This window comes from Neofelis nebulosa, chromosome 1, assembly GCF_028018385.1.
Source record: "Neofelis nebulosa isolate mNeoNeb1 chromosome 1, mNeoNeb1.pri, whole genome shotgun sequence".
NCBI classification, from domain to species: Eukaryota; Metazoa; Chordata; class Mammalia; order Carnivora; family Felidae; genus Neofelis; species Neofelis nebulosa.
Genome location: NC_080782.1, coordinates 116054042 through 116078145, shown reverse-complemented (window position 1 = coordinate 116078145; position 24104 = coordinate 116054042). Strand labels below are relative to the sequence as shown.

Below are 24104 nucleotides of genomic sequence, written 5' to 3'. Positions count from 1 at the left end.
CATTTAAAAATTTTCATTTTGTTTTCTGGTATATAGAAATATAATTGAATTTTATATATTGAAGGTTGAGTGACCTCACTAAATTTATGGTAAGTACTTTTTTAAATGAAGAAAAGATGTTTATATTTCTTTTACCCGAAGTTTAAATGATTTATAAAGTTATGCCTTTTTGAGGATTGTTACCAGACATCATTAAGAGCTGCAAGAGTTTGTCAGCTGTCCCTTATGAAATGCAGAACGCACCTCACGGAAGGACTAATGTGTCACCTTTAAAAATACCTTAATGTTGGGGCTCCTGGGTGGCTCAGTTAATTAAGCGTCCGGCTTCAGGCTCAGGTCATGATCTTATGGTTTGTGAGTTTGAGCCCTGCGTTGGGCTCTGTGCTGACAGCTCAGAGTTTGGAGCCTGCTTTGGATTGTCTCTCGCTCTCTGCCCCTCCCCCACTTGCTCTCTGTCTCTGTCTCTCTCTCTCTCAAAAATAAATAAACATTAAAAAAATAAATTAATGTTATTTATGAAAAGTGACTTTTAAAGTGGTAAATTTTGAAATATTTCAATAACTCAGAAAAGCACAGAATATTCTATTACAAACACTTGAATACCACTACCTGGATTTAACAGGAACATTTTGTCATGTATATTTCATATATAAAAAGATACATAATTGTTGGAAGATTTATCTTTATATTTTATATCTTCTTCTTCCCAGAGTTAATTTAACATTGGTGTGTGTATATATTTCATATTCATACTTTGATAAAAATGTATTATACCTATCTTTTTGTGACTTATTTTTAAGATTTTATTTTTAGGTAATCTCTACACCCAACGTGGGAATCAAACTTAAAACCCTGAGATCAAGAGTTGCATGCTCTACTGACTGAGCCAGCCAAGCACTCTCCCTCTTTTTGTGACTTTTTTTATTCCTTGTTTTTAAAGATTTATGTGTTGAAAGTGTAGATCTAGTTCATTCATTGTAACTTCTGTAGTGCTTTACTTACCTTTTAACCTCTTTATTTAAAAACAAATTATTTTTATGACCATGTGGGATACATAGTGTCCCTACCTTCAAACAAGAAGGTCATGCAGATTTTTAATTGTATGTAACATCCATGTTATTTTCATCTCAAGTTATTAGACTTCTTATATAACTGGAAATTGGCATTAGTTACAGGAAAAGGAAAGCATCTTCATTTAAATGTTTGTGTTTCTCTTGTGTACAGAATTATTAAGCTTTGGTACTGGAAGTACTGAGTCATTTTATAATCATTGGCTCAGCAGAGAAGCTAGTTTTGAAAAGGAACCAAATTGAATTTACAGAAAGCAGTAGTGATTGAGAGCATAATGAATGGATTAAACAGATTAAAGATGAGTAGAATAAATGAGTCCATATAGAGATCTGAAGAAATTCTCTAAATTTGGGAATGGAAAACTTGAAGATATCTTCTAGGGAAGATAGAATAAGAAGCTCTGTTACTCTAACATATGTCTCTATATCTCCTGAGGAAAGAACACAGAAGATGAAAGAGGGAAGGGAAGAATACTATTCAAAGAATAGTTCAGAGACTTTTCTAGAGTTAAGGAGGCACAAGATTACAGAGAGAATTTAAAAAAAACTTACACCCCTATATGTGTATTGAAATTGCAGAATTATGAAGATAGAAATATTTTGAACTATCAGAAAAAATATTGATCCACCTGTAAAAGAACATTAGATTGATAGAACTTTTGTGCGTTTTTTTTTTTTTTTCCAATAAAGGTAGAGATCAGAATAGAGGAGAATGTAGAATTCTGAGGAGAATAGTTCTGAATCTGAACTGTTACATCCGGAAAATTTAGTTATCAGAGAGAAATAATACCACTGAGATAAAGATAGTGTTTAGTACTGTCATACCACTGAGGAAACAACTACTAAATCATATTTACTAGTAAGAGGAAACTGCAACAAAGAAGTAGGAAGCAATGATGAACAAAACTAAATAAATACACGTTTTAAAAATGGTAAGCATCTTGGTAAGCCTAGGTAAGTATTGCTTGTAGAAGATAGTAATAAATGATGGTAATTAATTTAGGTGTTATAGAAACAAAGAACCAACATACTAACAAATGAAATACTTTAGTTCTTTGTCATCTCAGTAGGAAAGAGAATGGATTGAAACTAATTTCAGGATTTCTTAAAAATGGTAAAACTGAAAGATAATAAAAAGTACCTGATGTATAACTCACTAGTGGAGGAAATCCAGTAGAAGGGCAGGACTTTGTAGTAAATAGACAAGGTTGAAGATAATTTATTTTTTAATTTTTTATTAAAAAATTTGTTTTTGATGTTTATTTTTGAGAGAGAGAGAGCACAAGCGGGGGGAGGGACAGAGAGAGAGGGAGACCCAGAATCTGAAGCAGGCTCCAGGCATTGAGCTGTCAGCCCAGAGCCTGATGCAGGGCTCAAACCCATGAACTGTGAGATCATGACCTGAGCTGAAGTTGGATGCTTAACTGACTAAGCCACCCAGATTCCCCTAATTTAAATATTTATAAAATATTCATGGTGAGATTGAAGGATGTCAGTAAAGGCATAAAATGTAGCATTTGGGAAATCTAACAGAAGGGCAGAAAGAACAAAAAAAGTTGAAAAAAATTCAGGAAAGAGAAAACACAAAAGAGGATGAAAGAAGTAAGAAATCAATGTCAGTAATCATAATATGTGTATAGTTACATGTATTTCAGTGCAGAGTTGCAAATAAAGAGAAAAATGTCAGTCCAATATGAACCCCCAAAAGCTGGTATAGAAATAGGAGACAAAATAGACTAAAGCAGACATATTAGGGATAAAGAAATAATTACCTAATGATAAAAGGCATGTTCACTGGGAAAATATTACAGTTTGGAACATGGTTTGAAATCTAACAATATATTCTTATGTATATAAAGCAAAAGTAGACATAATTACGTGGAAAAAAATTGCAAATTCTAGTTAAACCATTAATCTTAGGTTTAAACCATTTTTCTGTTACAAACTGATAGAATGAGCAGACCAGAAATGAGTAAGACTATAGAGACTACGGTAGATTTGAATACTAGTTATTAAGCCTGATTTAATATTTCTGTTTGGAATAATACACACCCTTTTTTATACATTCTTTTACAGCATCTAGAAAATAGATATAATTTTGCCATAAATTAAGGCCAAAAGGAAGTCTCACAATATACTGTAGAATTTATCATATGCTATGTCCTCTTGTTAAAGTATTGTGAAAACAGAAATCCATAATGAAAAGCCTAACCCTTGTGGTTTGGAAACTGAATTTCTCAATTTCTGAAAATTCATATGGAAATAATAAAGTATTTAGAACTGAATGGGCAGTAAAAACATCAAAACTTAAGGGATACAGCTAAAGCAGCTGACTTTTTGAGGAATTTTTGTAGTCTTAAATGCATTGAGTAGAAAAGAAATTAATGTATTCAACTTAAGTAATTAAAAAACTCAGTAGAAGGAAGTTAAAAAGAAAATAGACATGAATGAAACAGATACAGTGGAGTGTTATTCAGCACTAAAAGTGAATGAAGTATGCATCAACAAAAAGTTGAATAAAAGGAAGCAAGATAAAAAATACATATTCTATAAGATTCCATTATATAAAGCTCAAACAAACTGAACAATATGTTGCATAAAGATATGCACATAGTTGGTAAAATTAGGAGCAAGGAAATGAGAAACAAATCAGGATATTGGTTGAGGAAGGGGGAAACATAGGGTGAAAGACTACACATGGTCTCCCTAGGTCTTGGGAATATTTTTAGTTTGTTTTTTTTTTAATATATTTATTTTTGAGAGACAGCATAAGCTGGGGAAGGGCAGAGAGAGAGGGAGACAGATCTGAAGCAGGTTTCACGCTTGTCAGCACACACCCCGACTTGGGCCTTGAACCCATGAACTTAGCATGACCTGAGCTGAAGTTGGACTGGGTGGACCAGCTGAGCTACCCTGATGCCCTGGGAACGTTTTTAGTTTTAAGCTGGCTAGTAGGTCTATAGGTTTTCATTTTATTATTCATATGCTCACACCAAAGTAACATACCTAAAAAAGAAGCTGGTCAAAAAAATAAACTGTTTCTTGAGAAGAGATAAACTCTAACAAGGTTTATTCAAAGATAAAGAGGCACAAATAATTTAGAAAAGGTGGATATAAGTATTGATAAAGCGATTGTTGCTAGATTGAGGAATCTAAGTTTGAGGTTGTAGATGAATCTACCTTGAATTAAGTCTGCCCTATTTTATAAATAGGCTTTAAAAACACATATAATTCAGTATCAAGAAATACAGGTAGAATTTTTACCTTTATTGAGAAGTTTCTTTGTAAATAGTGGCAAGTTCATAAACTGAATCTCTCTTTATTTTCTGCCCAGTTGACGTTTTGGTTTTGAATTGACCTCGTTCTGCCTTAGGTGGGATATGTTACTTGAAATATTTATACTGATTTTTGGTTTTTAATTGAATTTAAAGTGTTTATAGTAGGAAATCAGGCTTTGTATATGTCTATATGTCTCTGCTTTGAGTAAGATGTTTTACTGTTTTCTGTAAAGAACAATGTAAGCCTAGATTTATCTAAGGCTTCTGTGCATTGTAGAAATGTTGTTAATGATACATTTGTGGTAATTTTCAGTGTTTTGCAAGTGACAGTTTTTTCGTCAAAAAAAATTTTTTTTTCAAGTAAACTCTTCCTCTCAACGTGGGGCTTGAACTCAAGACTCTGGAATAGAGTCACAAGCTGTACTGACTGAGCCAGCCAACTAACTACCTCTGGTTATTTTTCGTTTTGATTCTCAGAAAACAGTGGGTTTTTCTTTTTTTAAATTGTAGCTATATCTGTTTATGGTAGTAAAGTTGAACATTTAATGTTTATTTTTAACAGAGAGAGACAGACAGATTCAGAGACAGAGCATGAGTGGGGAAAGGGGGAGAGAGAGAGGGAGACACAGAATCTGAAGCAGGCTCCAGGCTCCGAGCTGTCAGCACAGAGCCAGACACGGGGCTCGAACTCAAAGATTGCGAGATCATGACCTGAGCCAAAGTGGACGCTTAACCGTCTGAGCCACCCAGGTGCCCCAAAGTTGAACATTTATAGGTCAAATATGGCATTTCTTTTTAGTAACTATTAATGCCTTAAAATATTTAAAGTTACTTAATTATGCAAGGCTTAAAATAAATTTGGACACCATTTCTCCAAGATTTCTTTGTTGTTATTTTGTGTTGTTCTTGTGTGTGTTTTCATATTATAGGCTATCAAGATGGAAATGATTCAGAAGCTTCAGGGTCATCCAGAAGAGGTGGAAGAGGTGGTTTCCGAGGTTGCCGTGGAGGATTTGGTCTAGGAAGTTCAAGTTAGTAGTGAATTGCAAATGGTGTGCTTTATCTGTTAAGAAGGAAATGATAAAAAATAAAACCTATCGGTTAAGCTTGTTGAGAGGATTATATGAGAAGAGCTTACACTGTAGCTGGTATATAATTGCTTACATTATATATGACATTTTTAGACACATATCTAATTGCATACCTGTTGGAATAGATGAGTCTTTATAGAAGTTTGTGTGACTCAGCTCTTTAATCTTACTTTTTTTTTTTTTTTTTTTAGAGTTTATTTATTTATTTTGAGAGAGGGAGAGAGCGGGAAAGGGGTGGGGGTGAAGAGAGAATTCCAAGTGGACTCTGCTCTGTCCACACAGAGCGCAATGCAGGGCTCAAACTCACAAACTGTGAGATCATGACGTGAGCCAAAACCAAGAGTAGGGTGCTCAGCCATCTGAGCCACCCAAGTGCCTAATATTACTGTTTGAAAGCCTTCATCATAAAAGCCAACCTTAGAAATAGGTAGCCTTCTCTAAGACTGTACCCTCCTTTATACCCTCTTCTACCAGTTTGGCTTTCTAACAACTTACTCCAGCCATCGTTTCTTAGAGCTAGGGGTATTGACTTCAGAAGTCACTGCTGGATTGCGTGTGTCTCTTTTTTTTTTTTATTTTATTTTTTTTTATTTTTGGGACAGAGAGAGACAGAGCATGAACGGGGGAGGGGCAGAGAGAGAGGGAGACACAGAATCGGAAACAGGCTCCAGGCTCTGAGCCATCAGCCCAGAGCCTGACGCGGGGCTCGAACTCACGGACCGCGAGATCGTGACCTGGCTGAAGTCGGACGCTTAACCGACTGCGCCACCCAGGCGCCCCTGCGTGTGTCTCTTAATGGAAGAGGAAGGATGCGTGGTTTTGGAAGTCAAAACTAAATCTGTAATAATTTAATAGATGTATAGGAGATTAGTGAATTGTCACTTTTAAAAAAGTGTAAGGGTCTAGGGGTTGTTCAGGACTTGTAAGGTTTGATTTAGCAACAGTGGGAGCAAGCGGGTACTGTTCCGGAGAATAAGCAAAAAGGCTATGCAATGTGAAGTTTCTGGGGCAGTAGCAGTGCTATTTTTGGGAGGTTGTTTAACTTTTGCTTATATGATATTTTAACATAGTATTGGCCCTAACTTTTTTAAAAAATAATTTTAATAAAAGTTTTGAGGAAGTCATTTGTAATTCAAAGAAATAATTTATGGAGAAATCCTTTGTGTGATTCTTAGAAAAATGCTCATTGTGATTCTTGTACAATTTAAACTATTTTGCCTCACATCTTTAACTTCTGGCACTATCACTTGATTTTCTTGTCTCTCTTTTAGATTTTCTTCTCTTTATCATTTTAAAACCTCTTAAAAGTAATATAATCTCATTATGTACAAATACAGATAGTGAATATGAACAAGATGAGGGGATGCAGCGCACTGGTGGCCTTTTTGGTTCTAGAAGACCATCTTTAAGTGGTGCAGGTGAGAAATAGAATTTCTTATTGAATGTTAAACATTCATGTTTTTAACTCTACAATTAGTAAACTAATAGATGTATTTAAGTATACTTGGTTAGCTCATAACTTTCTATGATTTTTAGATCTGCTTTTTATACATGAGCAGTTTTGCCTTCCTTATAAAATTTGTGCACTGTGAATTATTTCTTCTCTCTTACCAGTTAATTTGATGTATAAATATAGCTTGAATTGGAGGAAGGAAAATGAAGTTTGCAGTGGTTTCAAAGAAAGAACTCTTTAGGTGATTTGAGGAGAAAATGAAAAAACACAGCAACACAATTATTGATAAAAATGTGCAAATGTGTATATACTGGTACATCCAAACCATAGACTGTTATTCAGTACTAAAAGGAAATGAGCCATCAAACTATGAAAAGACCTGTAGAAACCCTAAATGCATGTTACTAAGTGAAAGAAGCCAATCTGAAAAGGCTACTTATTAAATACTTTCCAACTTTAAGACATTCTGGAAAAGGAACAACTTTGGAGAAGGGTAAAAAGAATAGTGGTTGCCAGGGGTTGGGGGCAGGAAGGAATAGTATGAAGGATTTTTAGAACAGTGAAAATACTTTGTATGATACATCAACGGTGGATACAAGTCATTTTATGTTTTTTAAAACCCATAGAATGTATAACACCGAATGTGAGCCCTACTGTAAACTTTTAATATGATAAACTTTTAATGTTGATAATGGGGGAGGCTGTTAAAATGTGAGGGCAGGAGGGAGGTATCAGAGAAATCTCTGTTCCTTTCTCTCAATTTTTCTGTGAACTTAAAACTCTCTCTCAAAAAAAAATGAAGGTTTTAAAGTGTTCACATGAGGAAAAGATTTATATTAAATGTAGAATTAAGAGATGGATGGACAAAGGGACCAGGTATCCTCAGTACTCAGTATTTGAATAGAAATAGCTATATGTCTAAGTAATCTGCAGAACAATGCCTTACAGGTAATGGTGACACTTACCAAAGCAGAAGCGGCAGTGGAAGTGGACGAGGTGAGTTTTTACTTGGTTTACCTACAAGGGGTTAACATTATTGTAATCCAAATTTAATTTTTTTAATCTAATTTTTTTCAATATATGAAATTTATTGCCAAATTGGTTTCCATAAAACACCCAGTGCTCATCCCAAAAGGTGCCCTCCTCAATACCCATCACCCACCTTCCCCTACCTCCCACCCTCCATCAACCCTCAGTTTGTTCTCAGTTTTTAAGAGTCTCTTATGCTTTGGCTCTCTCCCGCTCTCACCTCTTCTTTTTTTTTTTTTTTCCTTCCCCTCCCCCATGGGTTTCTGTTAAGTTTCTCAGGATCCACATGAGAGTGAAAACATATGGTATCTGTCTTTCTCTGTATGGCTTATTTCACTTAGCATCACACTCTCCAGTTCCATCCACGTTGCTACAAAGGGCCATGTTTCATTCTTTCTCGTTGCCACATACTACTCCATTGTGTATATAAACCACAATTTCTTTATCCATTCATCAGTTGATGGACATTTAGGCTCTTTGCATAATTTGGCTATTGTTGAGAGTGCTGCTATAAACATTAGGGTACAAGTGCCCCTATGCATCACTACTCCTATATCCCTTGGGTAAATTCCTAGCAGTACTATTGCTGGGTCATAGGGTAGGTCTATTTTTAATTTTTTGAGGAACCTCCACCCTGTTTTCCAGAGCGGCTGCACCGGTTTGCATTCCCACCAACAGTGCAAGAGGGTTCCCGTTTCTCCATATCCTCTCCAGCGTCTATAGTCTCCTGATTTGTTCATTTTGGCCACTCTGACTGGCGTGAGGTGATATCTGAGTGTGGTTTTGATTTGTATTTCCCTGATGAGCGACATTGAGCATCTTTTCATGTGCCTTTTGGCCATCTGGATGTCTTCTTGAGAGAAGTGTCTATTCATGTTTTCTGCCCATTTCTTCACTGGATTATTTGTTTTTCGGGTGTGGAGTTTGGTGAGCTCTTTATAGATTTTGGATATTAGCCCTTTGTCTGATATGTCATTTGCAAATATCTTTTCCCATTCTGTTGGTTGCCTTTTCGTTTTGTTGATTGTTTCCTTTGCTGTGCAGAAGCTTTTTATCTTCATAAGGTCCCAGTAGTTCATTTTTGCTTTTAATTCCCTTGCCTTTGGTGATGTGTCAAGTAAGAAATTGCTACGGCTGAGGTCAGAGAGGTTTTTTCCTGCCTTCTCCTCTAGGGTTTTGATGGTTTCCTGTCTCACATTCAGGTCCTTTATCCATTTTGAGTTTCTTTTTCTGAATGGTGTAAGAAAGTGGTCTAGTTTCATTCCTCTGCATGTTGCTGTCCAGTTCTCCCAGCACCATTTGTTAAAGAGACTGTCTTTTTTCCTGCTTTGTCAAAGGTTAGTTGGCCATACGTTTGTGGGTCTAGTTCTGGGGTTTCTATTCTATTCCATTGGTCTATGTGTCTGTTTTTGTGCCAATACCATGCTGTCTTGATGATTACAGCTTTGTAGTAGAGGCTAAAGTCTGGGATTGTGATGCCTCCTGCTTTGGTTTTCTTCTTCAAAATTACTTTGGCTATTCGGGGCCTTTTGTGGTTCCATATGAATTTTAGGATTGCTTGTTCTAGTTTCGAGAGGAATGCTGGTGCGATTTTGATTGGGATTGCATTGAATGTGTAGATAGCTTTGGTAGTATTGACATTTTAGCAATATTCTTCCAATCCATGAGCACGGAATGTTTTTCCATTTCTTTATATCTTCTTCAATTTCCTTCATAAGCTTTCTATAGTTTTCAGCATACAGATCTTTTACATCTTTGGTTAGGTTTATCCCTAGGTATTTTATGCTTCTTGGTGCAATTGTGAATGGGATCAGCTTCTTTATTTGTCTTTCTGTTGCTTCGTTATTAGTATATAAGAATGTAACTGATTTCTGTACATTGATTTTGTATCCTGCGACTTTGTTGAATTCATGTATCAGTTCTAGCAGACTTTTGGTGGAGTAAGTCGGATTATCCATGTATAATATCATGTCATCTGCAAAAAGTGAAAGCTTAACTTCATCTTTGCCAATTTTGATGCCTTTGTTGTCTGATTGCTGATGCTAGAACTTCCAACACTATGTTAAACAACAGCGGTGAGAGTTTACATCCCTTTTGTGTTTCTGATCTCAGGGAAAAAGCTCTCAGTTTTTCCCCATTGAGGATGATGTTAGCTTTGGGCTTTTCATAAATGGCTTTTATGATCTTTAAGTATGTTCCTTCTATCCCGACTTTCTCGAGGGTTTTTATTAAGAAAGGATGCTGAATTTTGTCAAATGCTTTTTGTGCATCAGTTGACAGGATCCTATGGTTCTTATCTTTTCTTTTATTAATGTGATGTGTCACGTTGATCGATTTGCGAATGTTGAACCAGCCCTGCATCCCAGGAATGAATCCCACTTGATCATGGTGAATAATTCTTTTTATATGCTGTTGAATTCGATTTGGTAGTGTCTTACTGAGAATTTTTGCATCCATATTCATCAGGGATATTGGCCTGTAGTTCTCTTTTTTTACTGGGTCTCTCTGGTTTAGGAATCAAAGTAATACTGGCTTCACAGAATGAGTCTGGAAGTTTTCTTTCCCTTTCTATTTTTTGGAATAACTTGAGAAGGATAGGTATTATCTCTGCTTTAAACGTCTGGTAGAACTCCCCTGGGAAGCCGTCTGGTCCTGGACTCTTATTTGTTGGGAGATTTTTGATGACTGATTCAATTTCTTCGTGGGTTATGGGTCTGTCAAGCTTTCTATTTCCTCCTGATTGAGTTTCGGAAGTGTGTGGGTGTTTAGGAATTTGTCCATTTCTTCCAGGTTGTCCAGTTTGTTGGCATATAATTTTTCATAGTATTCCCTGGTAATTGCTTGTATTTCTGAGGAATTGGTTGTAATAATTCCATTTTCATTCATGATTTTATCTATTTGGGTCCTCCCTTTTCTTTTTGAGAAGCCTGGCTAGAGGTTTATCAATTTTGTTTATTTTTTCAAAAAACCAACTCTTGGTTTCATTGATCTGCTCTACAGTTTTTTTAGAGTCTATCTTGTTTATTTCTGCTCTGATCTTTATTATTTCTCTTCTTCTGCTGGGTTTAGGCTGTCTTTGCTATTCTGCTTCTATCTCCTTTAGGTGTGCTGTTAGATTTTGTATTTGGGATTTTTCTTGTTTCTTGAGATAGGCCTGGATTGCAATGTATTTTCCTCTCAGGACTGCCTTCGCTGCATCCCAAAGCGTTTGGATTGTTGTATTTTCATTTTCGTTTGTTTCCATATATTTTTAAATTTCTTCTCTAATTGCCTGGTTGACCCACTCATTCTTTAGTAGGGTGTTCTTTAACCTCGTTACATGCTTTTGGAGGTTTTCCAGACTTTTTCCTGTGGTTGATTTCAAGCTTCATAGCACTGTGGTCTGAAAGTGTGCATGGAATGATTTCAGTTCTTGTATACTTATGAAGGACTTTTTTGTGACCCAGTATGTGATCTATCTTGGAGAAGGTTCCATGTGCACTCGAGAAGAAAGTATATCTGTTGCTTTGGGATGCAGAGTTCTCAATATATCTGTCACATCCATCTGATCCAGTGTATCATTCAGGGCCCTTGTTTCTTTATTGTTGGTGTGTCTAGATGATCTATCTATTTCTGTAAGTGGGGTGTTAAAGTCCCCTGCAATGACCACATTCTTATCAATAAGGTTGCTTATGTTTGTGAGTAATTGTTTTGTATATCTGGGGGCTCCTGTATTCGGCGCATAGACATTTATAATTGTTAGCTGTTCCAGCTGGAGTAGCCATACTTATATCAGACGAACTAGACTTTAAATTAAAGGCTGTAACAAGAGATGAGAAGGGCATTATATAATAACCAAATTTAATTTTTGATGTTAAAAGTAACCGTTAGTACTTTTATACACTTTGAGGAATATACATTTTCTCTGCCTGTATTGGGAGTTACTTAATACTCCTCAGTATAGCAGTTCCATTATAGGAATTATATATCATTGATGTATTTGCTCAGTGTATGCACAAGGGTGTTCACTGAAGCTTCATTTATAATAAGTAAAAACTGAAAGTCAACCAGAATTCATCAATAAATAATGGTTTACTAAATAATATAACCATAAAATGGGATACTGTGCAGATGTTGAAGATTGAAATATGTATGTATAAGTTCTTAAGACAGTATGTTTTGTGGGGCGTCTGGGTGGCTTAGTGGGTTAAACATCTGACTCTTGATTTTGGCTCAGGTCATTATCTCATGGTTTGTGAGTTCCAGCCTTGTTTGGGCTCTGCCCTGACAACACTCCTGCCCTCCCTGCCCCCTCTCTCAAAATAAATTAAAAAAAACAAAACTGTGTTTTCTTATGAGATAGTTATTTGATTTGATTTGGTAAAAGGGATAAACAGTGTCGAGTATACATGATTTTGTACTATGAAAAATTTTTTTAGAGTTAGAAATATTTAAATGTCATAAAAGTTAAAATGCTTTCCTGACCAGGAAAACAATAAAGCTTGTTTTATTTCTCTGAAAAATCCTCAGTGATCATTAGTACTCTCAGAGCATTCAAAGAGACAGTTCCTTTGGGCTGCCTCTGTTCTACCCTCTTGATTCTTAGATTCTTCATTATAGAAAGAGGTTACTAATGGCTAGTTAAACCATATTTACAAATGCTCAAATCTTGTTTGGACAAGGATGTTCAGGACAAAATTAGCTTACATGTAAAAATGTATCTTGTTAGATTTTTAAATCTAGTGCAGTCCTTATTCTTTTTTTCTGACAATACCTGAAAGTGGCACAATAGATAACTATTGTCTAAAAACCATAGGGTATTGTATGGAAAAGAGTTAACGTAACAGTCCTGACTGTTGTTCTTTGAATGTCCTGCTTACAAGGTTGTTCTTTGTCTAGTATTCGGGAAATTGGATTTGGGGAGGGTTCTCACCACCCTGAGTAGTGTAAGAATGGCTTACTGTGCCTGAATTGTTAGTACAACAATGTAGGTTTTTTTTTTTTTTTTTTTTTTTTAATTTTTTTATGTTTATTTTTGAGAGAGACAAAGCGCAAACAGGGTAGGGGCAGAGAGAGGGAGACACAGAATTTGAGGCAGGCTCCAGGCTCTGAGCTGTCAGCATGGAGCCCCACACCGGGCTTGAACTCATGAGCCATGAGATCATGAGTTCTCATGAACTGAGCCACCCAGCCAACAGAGCCACCCAGACGCCCCAACAATGTAGTTTTAATACCTTCTTTTCTTTTGAGAGTCTGAAATTTCTGCCTGGTATTTGCGAGGCAGAAAGTGGCTACATTATCAGCCCCTAATAAAAAGCAGTGTTTCCAAGGTGTTGTTACAACTTGGGGCTAGGGAAATTAGTCCTGTGTGACACCACTGGGAGCGGACTCTTGGAAGCTTATGTCTGGTTATCTTTGGATTTTGCCCCATACACCTTTTTCCTTTGCTGATGTTACTTTCTGTCCTTTGTAATAAATCATAATTGTGAGTATGACTATAATAGTTTCTGAGTCCTACTGAATCATACAACCTGGGAATGGTAGTGGGGATACCCCAATACAGATGGACTTTTAGTTCATTTTAGAAAATAGATTCCTTTGCTGAGGAGTATAGGAATTAGGAAAGGGACAGAACAGCTGAAACAAAAACTAATAATATATAACAGTATCAGCTGCATGAAATCAGCATTTTGAGTATTAAGGAAACCTAATTAAGGTTAACCTAATTGTTAGCCTAATTGTTAAACCTAAAATTGTTAAGGATTTTATTTATCAAAATTGTCTTGTTTGTGTGAAGGGACTTTAAAGATGTCTGTCCATTTTTAGAACTTACTTTCTTTGAAAACAAGCAATGAAAATAAAGATGTGCACAGTCTTTTATCTTGACTAATTGTCAGTATGGATTTTTTTTAATTAGGTGGTTACAAAGGTTTAAATGAAGAAGTAATAACAGGCTCTGGAAAAAGTAAGTTTTACTTTAGATAAAGTATTTGATTTTTATGGTCAAAATTCTTTTACCCTCCAATTAAAAAATACAAACCATTTATATCTTGTTTTGGTTTGATTGCCTTTAAGATTCTTGGAAGTCAGAAGCTGAAGGAGGAGAAAGTGGTGATACTCAAGGTATACTAATTTTTGTGTGATCCCATGAATTTCTATTGTATTTTAATAAAAATGAAAAATACTTAAAAGCAGAGTTGACTTTTTTTTTTATTTGAAGTGAAAAGTTGAATGGTAAACATTGGGAAGTTCTACAGCATTTAAAATTTGATATTCAGTTCTTGTTTTCCCTCTTACTTTTCTTCTGGTCCTTGTGATGTAAGCTCTTTCTTTTATTTGAATTCTAAGGACCAAAGGTGACCTACATACCACCTCCGCCACCTGAGGATGAGGATTCCATCTTTGCACATTATCAGACAGGCATAAACTTTGACAAATATGATACTATTCTTGTAGAAGTATCTGGACATGATGCACCACCAGCAATTCTGGTCAGTGTAATAATTATATCTTTATTGACTGTGTAGGAAACTTTGTTTTTAAAATAGTTGGTACATTTCCATAGGTTGATGTGAAAGAATATAAAAATCTCATTTTTAGCACTTAATGGCTTAGGTTAGAAATTAAGAACCATATCTACCATGTACAGTAGAATTAATAACTATGTTGAAAGAGTATTAAATTTCATCTCCACATTACCAAACCAGGATGAGAACTTCATTTAAATCTACTAAAAAGGATATTTTTCTAGAGATTCAAGATGTCTGCTTCCTAAATATTTGAGAAAGTCTGTTTTAGGAGAATGATTTTCTAAGGAGTAGGGGAGCTTACAGTCCCCTGTTGATTAATGAGCCATTATTACTGGTCAGAGTATTTGTATTTCACAGGTTTTGAGAGATCAGAAAAAATGTTTTTAGAACTAGTATCTATAGGGAATATTCTTTAATTCTATGAAGTAATAATATATAGGCTCTGTTTATTACTTTTGAGTAGGGGCATATTGGTAAAGTAAGTTTAGTATATAGAATGGAATTAACAAAAACATGAGAATAACTCAAATGGGATATGTTTATGGGATGATCTGCGTGTGATATATGGAATTTAATCACTGCCCTCCCCCCCCCACTCCCCTGCCTTGTTTTTTTTTTTTTTTTTTTTTTTTAGACTTTTGAGGAAGCTAATCTCTGTCAGACACTGAATAACAACATTGCTAAAGCTGGTTATACTAAGCTTACTCCTGTGCAAAAATACAGTATTCCTATTATACTAGCAGGGCGAGATTTGATGGCATGTGCTCAGACAGGGTCTGGAAAGACTGTAAGTCCTTTTCCAACATGTACTCTCCATAATCAAACTATTAATAGTTTTTGAACTTAATTTTTTTTCAAGTAGTTTGAATCTTTTCGGTTGAATGGTAGATCGATAATTTCAATGAACTGTCATAAATACTCATGTTTTTTGCTTCTGAATGAAGCAAAATGAATGTTTAATTCATTTTTTTAAGAGTGCTCAACTCCTTCTGTAACATGTTAATATCCGAAATAAAATGATAGAGGGTCAAAGCACTAGAGGTTATAAAAATAACCTCAGGTTATGCTATCCAAAAGAACTCGGATGAGATCGGGCTGGTCTTAAGACTTACCTCTGGGATCTGTCTGTTAAATAGGGTTCCATGAGATGAGTCTTAAAGACTATCCTTTCTGAATCATGCAATTTTGGTTCATGCTGTTTTAACCTTAATCAGCCTCCATAGTAGAGTTGAGGGGATAATAAGTGAGTTATATAGTATAGCAGCTGATGTGTGACTTAAGCCTTACTTTGGAGGTAGATTTTAGTATCTTAATGAGAAAACTATTACAAAACATTTCTTTTGCCCCATTAACTTCAGTAAGGGTGAGTAATCCAAATGAATGATTTCCCAATTTTTGCTCTGTTTGTGTAACACTTTTGTCATGAATTCGGAGTGATAATTTTATCACTACTCCAAAAGGACAGATTTAGAATAATTGCTAAATGCAATGATTTACGTCAAGTTATATGTACATTCCCCTCTATAAATAAGTTAATGTTAATTTATTTAGAATCAATGGGTGTGCTTTTTAAAAAACTGAAAAATATCAAAAATTTTATATTGTGTAAATGAGCATAAAAGTTGAGGTGTTAAAAACTCACTGAACTAAAACTGTTTTCTTCTCTCATCTTAAATTTACCAGCAAGATGGAGGAAGAATCTAGAGACTGTAAGGAAATAAGGAATAGATTTATTTTTACAGGGAGAAGGATGATGTATTATAAATTCGTATACCATGTAATTTAACTTTTAGGCAGCTTTTCTCTTGCCAATTTTGGCACATATGATGCGTGATGGAATAACAGCCAGTCGTTTCAAAGATCTGCAGGAACCAGTGTGTATTATTGTAGCACCAACTCGAGAGTTGATCAATCAGATCTATTTGGAAGCCCGAAAATTTTCTTTTGGGTATGTACATCTGGAATGCCATCCATTTTTTTTTTTAAATGTGTATTTATTTATTTTGAGGGCGGAGGGCAGTGAGAGAGGGAGAGAGAGAATCTGAAGCAGGCTCCATGCTCAGCACAGAGCCCAGTGTGGCACTTGATCTCACAACCATGAGATCACAGCCTGAGCCAAAATCAAGAACAGACTGAGCCCCCAGGCACCCTGGAATGCCATTCAAAACAAGGTTTTCTTTAGAGATTTTTCTTAAAGTCTCAGTGGAGTTCTCAGAAGAACTCAGTGCAGTAATACTAATTATTTGATTGAAATGTGCTTTCTTTATAATCTTTATGGAATCCCAGTTTATTTAAAAATTTTTTTCAATTTTTTTCAATTTTTTTCAATTTTTTTTTTTTTTTTGAGACAGAGATACAGAGTGTGAGCCAGGGAGGGGCAGAGAGAGAGGGAGACAGAATCTGAAGCAGGCTTCAGGCTCTGAGCTGTCAGTGCAGAGCCCAATGTGGGACTTGAACCCATAGGATCATGACCTAACTTGAAGTTGGACACTTAATTGACTGGCTACCCAGCCGCCCCCAAGTTGTTTTGTTTTGTTTTACCTGTTTATTTTGGTTTTGTTCTATTTATTTTTTGGGGGTAGGGAGGGAAGGTAAAAAAGAAAAGTTTGGTTTTTGTTTCAAGGAGACTTCCTAAAGAGTAGTAACTCATTTGTTACACATTACCATGGATGAACACTGTTGTTTTGGCTTTCATGACTGTTCAAATTCAAGGTAATGTGCATAACCTGTATTTTTCTGAAATTCAGTGTGTTCATTTGGACAGACACAGGCTGACTCTGTATTTTTGTAGGAAAGGGACTGGCACTTTGGTATCAAGAACAAATAATTGAGCAATAGTGGTCTTGGATACTTCAATGCCCTGTGAACCTGCAATTAACAAAGAGACTGCTCATTCTAAGAACAATGCAAGCAAGAAGGGAATAAGGGAAGAGTTAGAAGTCTCATGGTCAGAGCAAAATATCAGTCGTAATATCCTTCTCAGTTCTCTGATATATGTAAAGTAGAGGGTGAGGATAAGACTTATATGAATATGACAAATAAAAAGTATATACAGAACTGGGAAAGTATTTTTCATTAAGTTGGCCAATTATGCTAGTTCAACAAGCTTGTGAGGAAAAGAACTAAGGCAGAATAGTAGTTACACTGTTGTTAAGAACTTCTTGAAAGCAAAAGAAAAGAATACTAGTCAACTAATCAATGGTGTGATTTTAATCGTGTTAAAACGTGTTATTTTTAACTTGAATATCTATGTTATGCCTTGGAAATTCAAAGCAAAAAGTAAAATCAAAAAGCCAGAGATGTTATTGACACATCTACACAGATGTTTGCTTGTAGTTTTTGGTATCCAAAACCTTTTTTCCACACATTGCACAGATGGCCTTTTTGTAGGCACAGCCCTAGCAGTAATGAGAACCTGGCTGGTGCACAGAACTTTTACAAATTCTGCAAGTGGAGAACTTATTTTTTCCATATGGATTGAATCTTGCTTTTTTTTTTTTCTTTTTTTTTTTTTTTTTTTTTTTTTAAGTCAGAGCTTTATTTTTATTCTGCTTTCTTCCACCATTTTCTGTGGTATTCCTTGCTGCTGAGCCACCCAGGCACCCTGGAATCCCAGCTTTTTTTTTATTTTTAAAAGAAACATGGGGAGCCCTGGAATCCCAGTTCATTTTTATTTTTAAAAGAAACATGAGGCGCCTGAGTGGCTCAGTCAATTAAGCATCTGGCTTCCACTCAGGTTAGGATATCTTGGTTCGTGAGTTCGAGCCCTGCATCAGGCTCAGTGCTGAAAGCTGGGAGCCTGGAGCCTGCTTTGGATTCTGTGTCTCCCTCTCTCACTGCCTCTCCCACACTCAAGTGCATGTGCGTGCTCTCTCTCTCTGTCTCTCTCTCTCTCTCTAAAATAAAGATTAAAATAAATTTTTAGAGAAGCATGCTTATAAATCAGATGATAATAGATACATAATAAACATTGGTGGTATATTTTCTAGTAGTTTTTAATGCATGTTTAATGCACTTAGGGTGTTCTTAATAAACTGTTTAATATAATTTAATAATATAAAAGATGCTTATTTCATAATTAGACCTAATTTTTAATCATTTTCAGATTATCTTATTTCTGTATTTTGGCACATTTCGGTTGTTTCTAGTTTGGGACTACTATAAATAAAATCATAATGAGCAGATTGCTAAATAAACTTTTTCTATTTTTATGTTTTAAGTTTTCCTTAAAGTAGGTTTTTATAAGTTTAATGTTAAAGGGTATGAACTTCAAGCCAGTACTGATAGTTCTGTTAGCAGTGTATGAGAACGCCAGTTCACTCTACACTTTGCCAACATTTGGTATTATCTGTTGCCTAACAAATTACCTAAAACATAGTTGGTTAAAATGATAAATACCGTGTAATAGTTTCTGGGGATTAAGAGTTGGGGAAGAGTTTAGCTGAGTGCTTGTTGCTTGAGGTCTCTCTCAGGAGTAGGAGATTGCAGACAAGATACCAGCCAGAATTGTAGTTTTCTGAAGACTTGTTTATACCTGTCCCATAAGGATGCTTGATTGTCCTTAGGAAATGACAACTGGCTTGCTTAGCACAATGAATGAGGAAGAGCAAGGAGGAGGCTACAGTGTCTCGTATAAAATAGTCTGAGTCACTTCTGCCATATTGTGTTCATCACTCAGCAAGTTACTAAGTCTACCCCGTACCCCAGGACTGCCATGTCATTTGCTTGAACAGTACAAAATGGAAATGCAGGGTCCTTTGTTCAATAATTATTATGGGGGTCACCTGGGTGGCTCATTCGGTTTGAGCTGCTTTCTGACTCTTGATTTTTCACTCGGGTCATGATCCTAGGGTCATGGGATTGAGCTCTACATTGGGCTCCACGCTAAGTGTGGAGCCTGCTTGGGGTTCTCTCTCTCTGTCCCTTTGCCCCTCTCCCCTGCATGTACTCTCTGTCTCTAAAATGATAGAAATGGGAGTGCCTGAGTGGCTCAGTCTGTAAAGCATCTGACTTCGGCTCAGGTCATGATCTCACGGTTTGTGAGTTCAAGCCCTGCATCGGGCTCTGTGCTGATAGCTCAGAGCCTGGTACCTGCTTCGGATTCTGTGTCTCCTCCTGTCTCTGCCCCTCCCCTGCTCATGCTCTGTTTCTCTCTGTCTCTCAACAATAAATAAACATTAAAAAAATAAAAGTAAAATAATATAAATTATTAAGAATTTTAAGACCGCATATAGCAGAGCATTAAACCAAGCTAAGGACTCTTCCTATCTTGGGACCCTATGTGACTGCATAGGTTGCACACCTATGAAGCCAGCCTTAACACACGCTTAAGGGGAAAGGGAGTTAGGATCTATATTTGAGGAAAGGGACAAGTATCTTTACTTTTTTACTTAAAAGGCGAAACTACTTTTGGAATGCTTAATAAATTTTCGTTTGTTAATTACACATTGGTGTATACCACTTTATCTAATGGGATGTTAGTGTTGTTTTTACAGGGTTTTTTTTTTTTTTTTTTTTACAGATTTTTATGTAGAAATGGTTATATTTTATTTTCTATGAGTCAGTTTATTTTAAAATGAGAAGAAAAAACTAAAGTTACTAAAAATCCTTTAAAGCCTGGGGCGCCTGGGTGGCGCAGTCAGTTAAGCGTCCGACTTCAGCCAGGTCACGATCTCACGGTCCGTGAGTTCGAGCCCCGCGTCAGGCTCTGGGCTGATGGCTCAGAGCCTGGAGCCTGTTTCCGATTCTGTGTCTCCCTCTCTCTCTGTCCCTCCCCCGTTCATGCTCTGTCTCTCTCTGTCCCAAAAATAAATAAACGTTGAAAAAAAAAAAAATTAAAAAAAAAAAAAAAATCCTTTAAAGCCTGAAGAAAGTGGATATATATTGCTTATGACAGTGTTTTTTCTTGATAATCCCCATGTACTGTGTTGCTTTTAGGCTTTTAAATCAAGTAGTAAAAAATAACATTTTATTTATTAACTTTATTAATTTTTTAAAATTTACATCCAAGTTATTTAACACATAGTGTAGTAATGTTTTCAGGAGTAGAATCTAGTGATTCATCACCTACATATAACACCCAGTACTCATCCCAACAAGTCTCCTCCTTTGTGCCCCTTGAACAAATACTATTTTAAAAACAAAAACATATGCATGGTAAATTCAGATAATGGTCATGCACAAATTGAATCTTTGTACCTGGAAATTTGTTGCAACGTTATGGCAAAACTGAAAAGTAAATACCTATCAGTCAAGGACTGGTTAAGTTATAGTACACTTAGAATACTAATGGTAATAATGAAGTTATTGAATATTTAGCATTTGCTGAGTTATAAATATTAAATGTGTTATTTTATTTAGGCCTAGCAATAGCAGAAAATAGAATCTGTTTAAAGCAATGAGTTTGTTTAATAAACATAAAATTTTGGGGGTACCTGGGTGGCTCAGTTGGTAGAGAATGAAACTCTTGATCTCAGTGTTGGGAGTTTGAGCCCCATGTGGTATGTAGAGATTACTTAAGTAAACTTAAAAAAACCCCTACAACATAAAACTGTCCTGCCCTCTTGACAACCCTCCCCCCCAACTTATTTAATTCTCCTCTTCAGAGTTAACCACTGTTAACAGTTTCATATGAATTAGTGTAAAAACAGCTGGTGCACACATACGCACTTTAATCCTTCTTCCAATAAGTGGGTAGTACACTAAGCTGTTGTCACTCTCTTTTTTTTAATGGTAAATGTTAATCTGGAACTGTTGCCCTTTCTATGGGAATGCACAAGTATCTCTTGGGATGAGTGAACTGTAATTACAACTCTTCTGTTTTGATGCTAAATAGCTGGCAGTGAATATTTATGTAAATTCATCTTTGCCCATTTGTGGCGACATACTTAAAGGGTAAATTCATACATGTGAATTTATTGGGACAAGAGAGAAGTTTTTACAATTTTAATAGAGACTAATTGTGAAAGAGCCTGTCTCATTTTATCCTATTAAGTGTCAGTTTCCCGACACCATGGCTAACATGGTATTATTACACTTCAGGGAAAATGTTGTGTTTGTCTTAATTTGTCTTCCTTTTTAAAGTAATGTTGACCTTAAAAAAAATGTTTAAAAGCCAGTTGTATTTCTTATGAACCACATGTTCATGTTTTTGGTCAATGTTTTTGTGGGTGGTATTGGTGTTTACCATTGTTTTTGAAGAACTGTTGCTTGGATAGATTGCAGATTTTTTTTCATAATTTTTAATTTCTTTTTCAACTTCTTGGGAAGAATTTAATTTTTTTTAGATAATGAGAATGTATTAGTTTTTTTCTTTATGGATTTCTTTTTATAGTTCATTAGAAACAGATGTATAATTTTCACAAAACTAGAAAATAACATTTATTTTTCTTGTAAATAGGACCTGTGTAAGAGCTGTTGTTATATATGGGGGAACCCAGTTGGGTCATTCAATTCGACAAATAGTACAAGGCTGTAATATATTATGTGCTACTCCTGGGAGACTGATGGATATCATAGGTAAAGAAAAGGTAGGCCCTCGAGGGATGACAAAATTGTGGATTAATAATTTTTTTTGTATGGGAAAGGGGAAGAATGGTATATAGAGAGATATATATTTATTAGAGTACCCTTTATATGTTAGGCCCCCATCAGAATCTTTGAATGGACTATTACATAATTCTTAAAATAATTCCAACATGAGATAAAAAGTATTTCCTATTTTGTGTTTGAGAAAGCAGTAAGTGATATTATGCAATTTATTTAAAATCCCTCACTTAGCTCTAGTGATAGAGCTAGGGTTAGAGCCTGGATCTGACTAGAGTCTATATCCTGTACTCCACTACACAGGGAGAAATGCGTTAAATGCTCCCATAGTTTCATATAAGTTATGATGACATATTTTCTTCCTGAATTGTGTACTAGCAATTTTGTTTCCTGTTGAAGCATAGGAGTAATGTTAACCAGGATTATTAAATTTCCAAGTCTTTAAAAAGACATTTTAGAGTTATATATTTAGTGTAGGTATTCCCATACCACAATATTAAATCACTAAATCGTTGCTTTAAATTCACGTTCATGAACCTCTTTTGCTTTTTTTAGGCTCTTCTCTAAAGGGGTTACTCAAAATACGGTCTTTCTGCATAAAGATACGATACTTATTCAGACTACCCAGAGAAATCCACTTTGATTTCTCACTTAACATCTTACATGGTTGTGCGACATTCATTTGTTTTCCTTGCAAATGTCTGTTTCTCTTTGTAGTGATAAGTGTTCATGCGAAGAAGGTGAGAGAAGTTTCTCAGTTGTTCCCAAGTGATTACAGAATGGAGAATTTATTAAGAGTTTAAAGCATTAGAAGTAAATTTACCAGTTATAAGACATTTGAATATGTCATGATGTTAGAAAATGTTTCCTTACATTTAAGAATCTGACTTTATCAGATAATAAGATGTAGATCTGTGAGGTCCACTATGGTAGTTAGCCACATGTGGCTGTAAACATTTAAAAAGGATATAAAATGAAAAATTTTGTTTTTTAGGCATACTAGCCACAGTTCAAGTGCTTAATAGCTGTATGAGGCTAGTAGCTAACATGTTAGTGAAGATCAAGAATTGTTAATAAACATTTAAATAAACAGTACTAGTGTTACGAACCAAAACAATTCTCATCGTTTTATGCATTGATTTCTACTTTTCATTCTTAAGAATAAATCAGTAGTTGGAATTGTGGACACATTTTAGTTTAATATATTGACTAATATGCATTTTCTGCTCTAACCCTTGAAAATATCCTTAAAGATTGGTCTCAGACAAGTCAAATATTTAGTTTTGGATGAAGCTGATCGCATGCTGGATATGGGTTTTGGACCAGAAATGAAGAAGTTAATTTCCTGCCCAGGAATGCCATCAAAGGAACAGCGTCAAACCCTTATGTTTAGTGCAACTTTTCCAGAGGCAATTCAAAAGTAAAATTTTTTTCTTCTTAAAAATAATTGTTATGCACATAAATGGCTTTATGAAAGGAAAAGCAATGTGACTCTATGATTTTTAAGAGTATTTTTAAAATTTAAGGTAACAAAGGTAGTTTAAGAAGTGGATGTATTCCTAAAAACTTAACTGCGTTTTTGATTGTTTGTAACCTTTATCCCTGGCTTTGCCACACTTTAAAAAATTTGTAACATTTTATTAAAGTGTGTGTGTGTGTGTGTGTGTGTGTGTGTGTGTGAGATTACACAGCACCTAGATAGGATTTAATAAGTGCTTACTCAGTGAAGTTATTTTTTGTGTCTTGAAACCAAAATTGTACTGCTTGCAAAAATTGGGCCTTTTGTAGAAAATTCACATACCAACTGTTGACACATATTGAGTATCTTACTGTATATGGTTTGGTGAATTCTGAGATGAGGATGACACATCCCTTATAGATGATGTGTTCCTTCTAGAGTTCTAACTCTTCTTCCTGCTTGCTGATCCCTTGGCCCTAGGGAGCCTGAAGTGTCTCAACAGCAACTTCTTAGCTTGTCATTTAGTTAGACTCTTGCATATTTACTCTGATAGAACTTTTCTTTCTTTGGGAACCAAGACCTCCACACCTGCAGAATCTGTGGCTGTGGGTGGGACAGGAAACACAGTTTCAAATATGAGTCACAGGGAGCAATGGTAAGTGGACCACTC

General features: G+C 35.6%; 1 protein-coding gene across 7 annotated transcripts in view; it reads left to right on the top strand.

Moving 5' to 3' along the window:
- DDX4 (DEAD-box helicase 4) overlaps positions 1 to 24104 on the top strand; it is a 90032-nt gene that overhangs the window by 48655 nt on the left and 17273 nt on the right. For 3 of the 7 annotated variants that reach the window (XM_058732356.1, XM_058732354.1, XM_058732339.1), the window contains 10 exons: positions 5278 to 5379; positions 6777 to 6857; positions 7826 to 7888; positions 13818 to 13865; positions 13976 to 14023; positions 14249 to 14391; positions 15065 to 15217; positions 16224 to 16378; positions 21830 to 21959; positions 23229 to 23395. In XM_058732356.1, coding sequence (XP_058588339.1) covers positions 5278 to 5379; positions 6777 to 6857; positions 7826 to 7888; positions 13818 to 13865; positions 13976 to 14023; positions 14249 to 14391; positions 15065 to 15217; positions 16224 to 16378; positions 21830 to 21959; positions 23229 to 23395 — 1090 coding nt within the window. Of the gene's footprint in view, positions 1 to 1827; positions 2025 to 5277; positions 5380 to 6776; positions 6858 to 7825; positions 7889 to 13817; positions 13866 to 13975; positions 14024 to 14248; positions 14392 to 15064; positions 15218 to 16223; positions 16379 to 21829; positions 21960 to 23228; positions 23396 to 24104 lie in introns of those variants that run through there. The other 4 variants (XM_058732357.1, XM_058732349.1, XM_058732361.1 and 1 more) reach the window with 3 other exon arrangements.